At 48.1% G+C, this 3531-nt stretch overlaps 1 protein-coding gene across 1 annotated transcript; it reads right to left on the bottom strand.

Moving 5' to 3' along the window:
- Positions 1–284: 284 nt before the first annotated feature.
- On the bottom strand, positions 285–2587 carry LOC122825480 (thyroxine 5-deiodinase-like). Its single transcript, XM_044106908.1, has one exon. It carries the CDS (start codon positions 1437–1439, stop codon positions 633–635), a length of 807 nt encoding a protein of 268 aa, XP_043962843.1. The 5' UTR covers positions 1440–2587; the 3' UTR covers positions 285–632.
- Between the last annotated feature and the right edge of the window lie 944 nt (positions 2588–3531).

Raw genomic sequence — 3531 nt, 5'->3', positions numbered from 1 at the left:
TTCAGTCACATCGTTTTCAACATCACACCGTTTGGCAGTGAACCACAGAGGGAGCGAGCATCCAGCTAATATTGCTCTGCTTCCAGTGTCAGAAACATCAGTGTCGGTTTTCTGGATGCGCCTTTTAAAAACCGAACGTCACACAGACGCCAGAGTGAGATATTAAGCTGAATGCACGCTCCTTCACACACACACACACACACACGCGCGCACGCACACCTACACCTACACACACACACACACACACCCACACGCACACACACCCTCACACACACGCACGCACAATAGAAAAATAGTGGTCACCAACTGAACCCAGCTTCAATTGATTCAAATACTTTTTCCATACAAAAAAACAAAACAAAACAAAACAAAAATAAAATCGCTATGAGGAATCAATTTAAAGTCATGACAACACAGTTTAACAGCCTACAATCTATAGGCTAAAGGTGTCAACTTAAACTGAACCTCTATCTGTCAGTCCTGAACATCTTAATGCAAGAGAAACAATATATATATATATATAATATTCATATATAATGTGCCATGTGTGAACGTCTGATAGCAGCATCTGGATATTTTGCACTGTGGGTTTGGACACTAAAGCGGAGGGCAGAGCAGCAGGGCAGGTTCGGCTACACACACAGCACCGCCGTCCGGGGGTCCATCACCTCTTTTCTGTATTGCTCCAGCCAGTTCTTCAGTTCCGAGATCCGGTAGCCCTCCGGACCCCTCCCACCCTGGTACACCACCCGCTCATCCATCACGATGTAAAGTCTCTCAAAGTAGGCTCCGTAAGCGGCGTTGGACGAGTTGTCCATGTTGTCCACCACCACGTTGCTCTCTGGCACCTCGGTGAACATCAGCTGCGCGGCTCTCAGCCGGTCCTCCAGGCAGCGGTGCTTGGGGATCTGATAAGGCGCGTCGGAGCTCACCCAGCCGTCCGACGGGTGCGCCTCCTCGATGTACACAACTAAGAAGTCCGCGATGTCCGCGTACTGCCTGACGACGCGCTGGAATGCCGCCAGGCGCGTCATGAACGGCGGTCAGGAGCAGCTGCCAAAGTTGAGGACGAGCGGTCTCTTCCCTTTCGTGCAGTCCAGGATCCGGACCTGCCGCCGCTCCTGGACCAGCACCACCTCGGTGTTGGGGGCAGCCTCCCCGAGGTGCGCCGATTTGAGAAAGTCCAGCTTCTGGCCGTGCCACACGGCCCTGAGGGACTCCCAGGTAAACATCTTGTTGGAGTCGGAGACGCACACCGGCGGGTCGTCCGGGCTCTCCGGGCGCTCGCCCATTTTCAGCAGCACTTTTCTCCTGATGCACAGGAAATCCAGGAGCCACAGCATGACGGCGGCCAGCAGGAACCGGGGCAGCAGCATCAGGCACAGGGCTGCGTGTTTCAGCGCCCTCGCCATTTGGACACCGCCGGAGTCGTCCATCATCTCTTCCCTTGCCGATAGGACGGCACCGAGGCAACTAATATTCAGTCACCTTTAGCCATTGGAGAAAACAATCTGACGCAGGCAGGACCTCTTTTTATAGGTACAGCAGCATTTGAATAATAGAAGAAAAAAAAAACACGCCTCCGGTACCAGCACCGCCCACTCACATGGAGGGGATTACCTCCCGTCAACTCTGAGCTTCAGAAACACTGAGGTGGGGAGTGAGGAGAGGAGAAGAGTGATGTTGGGGGGAGGGGGGAGTGCCCAGCGCAGCCTGGATGGCTGTCACTCCAGATGCCTGTTAAACTTGACACTCCTTGTGAGAACGTGCAACTGAGTGGGCCGTTTCCCCGCACCGTGTCTTTTGTTTCCGTGGAATGGTGGGGGTAAACCCACGCTTTCAGTTCCCGCACACACGCACACACACACACACACACACACACACACACACACTGGAGGCCCTGCAAGTCGGGGACAACATTTGTCTCATCCGCCGGGAAACTAGAATCACTCTGTCACGATTCAAGCCAGCGGCCGCCAGACGGCGCTGCAGTGACACCAGACAAGAGGCCCCCGTGTTTCAGAAGCAGCGAGCACCCCACGTACACTTTCAGCGAGAAGCGGGAGAGGTAGCAAACTGATGGTTTTCTGGTCAACTTAAATGCAGGGACTACATTTTGGTCAAAAAAAAAAAAAAAAAAAAGAAAAGAAAAAAAGAGATAGCTAAAGTTTTGACCTGTACCCAACCTGGTGGTGACAGCATCATGCTGTGTTAAGTTAAGAATTTGTTGCGAGATATCAAGATTCCTGTCCACTGAAACTCTCTCTCTCTCTTTTTTTGTAACTCCATTCACTGAGTGTGTTGCTATAAAGTGTCGACTCAAAGGGGCTCAAAGTTTATTGTTTGGAGAGAAAATCACATAAACTAATTGTAGGTGAAGATTAGAAGACGGGAAAGAAACATCATAAAACCCTTTTAATAGATTTTAGGAAAAAAAAGAAAAAAAAATCAGGCTTATTTAAACGTCTTGAATCAGATGAGGGAAATCTTGAATTTTTCAGATTACGCACAAAACACTATGTGTGGCAAAAACATCAACAAACAAACAAACAAACAAACAAACAAACAAACAAACAAACAAACGAACAAACAAACAAACAAACAAACAAACAAAAAAAAAACCCAAACAAAACAACAAAATCTGCAAAACCAAACAGCGGTGGCAACTGTGTGAAAAATATAGGGTAAATTTGGGAACCCCCCCCCCCAAAAAAAACAAACAAACAAAAAAACCCCATCAGAACCGGAGTGGAGGTTCACCTTCCAGCATCACTAGATGCTGGAAGTTGAGTTCAGCTGAGTTCATTGAACTGAACTCAGCCATGAGTTCAGCTGAATGATTTCACATCAAAAGCATATTCATATTTAGAGTGGCCCAGTCAAAGCCCAAGACAATCCTGTTTGAGCATTCCTCCTCCTAAACGTTTTTCCATCCAATCTGATTGGTCCTAATCTGTTTTGCCAAGAAGAATGGGCTGAAAGATCTGCAAAACGGGTGGAGAGAAGAAAGAGCAATAATTTAGAAATGAAAGCCTGGACGTGCTAATTGTTTTCAGTCAACTAAATTTCTGTGTTTTTGGCCAAATTCTCTGGCTAATGGTGAATGAAAGTCACCGGATCGTGCTCATTATTTTGAAGTGACACCAAATAAGCGTTTCCCAGCGCAATCACAGTTAGGTTTTAATTATCTTTAATTCAATTAGCCTTAGCATTGTGGGTTATTGAATGCGTTTCGTCGGGTCCAGCTATAAAGCAATGCCAGTCCGATCTTTTGCTTCGACCCCCAAATCCTATTACCTCACCCTGAAACTTTTTCCACCACCTCGCAGGTGTTAATGAGATGGAAACCCCGAGGCCACTGGGCTCTGTTTCTCTGACTTAACAATAGCAGCATGCGTCCAATCAACTCGTCCGTCCCGATGCGCCGTCGTTCTCCTTTCCCTCCTTCTTTCCCGCTTTTTTCTGTCTCTCTGTTCCGACTGTGTTGGACGTCTCCCCGTATGTTTCGCAGGTTAGCAACAAAGCATGTAT

The sequence above is a fragment of the Gambusia affinis genome, linkage group LG22 (genome assembly GCF_019740435.1).
Source record: "Gambusia affinis linkage group LG22, SWU_Gaff_1.0, whole genome shotgun sequence".
Classification (NCBI taxonomy): Eukaryota; Metazoa; Chordata; class Actinopteri; order Cyprinodontiformes; family Poeciliidae; genus Gambusia; species Gambusia affinis.
The sequence above is the reverse complement of the archived record's forward strand: the minus strand, read 5'-3'. Positions and strand labels throughout refer to the sequence as shown.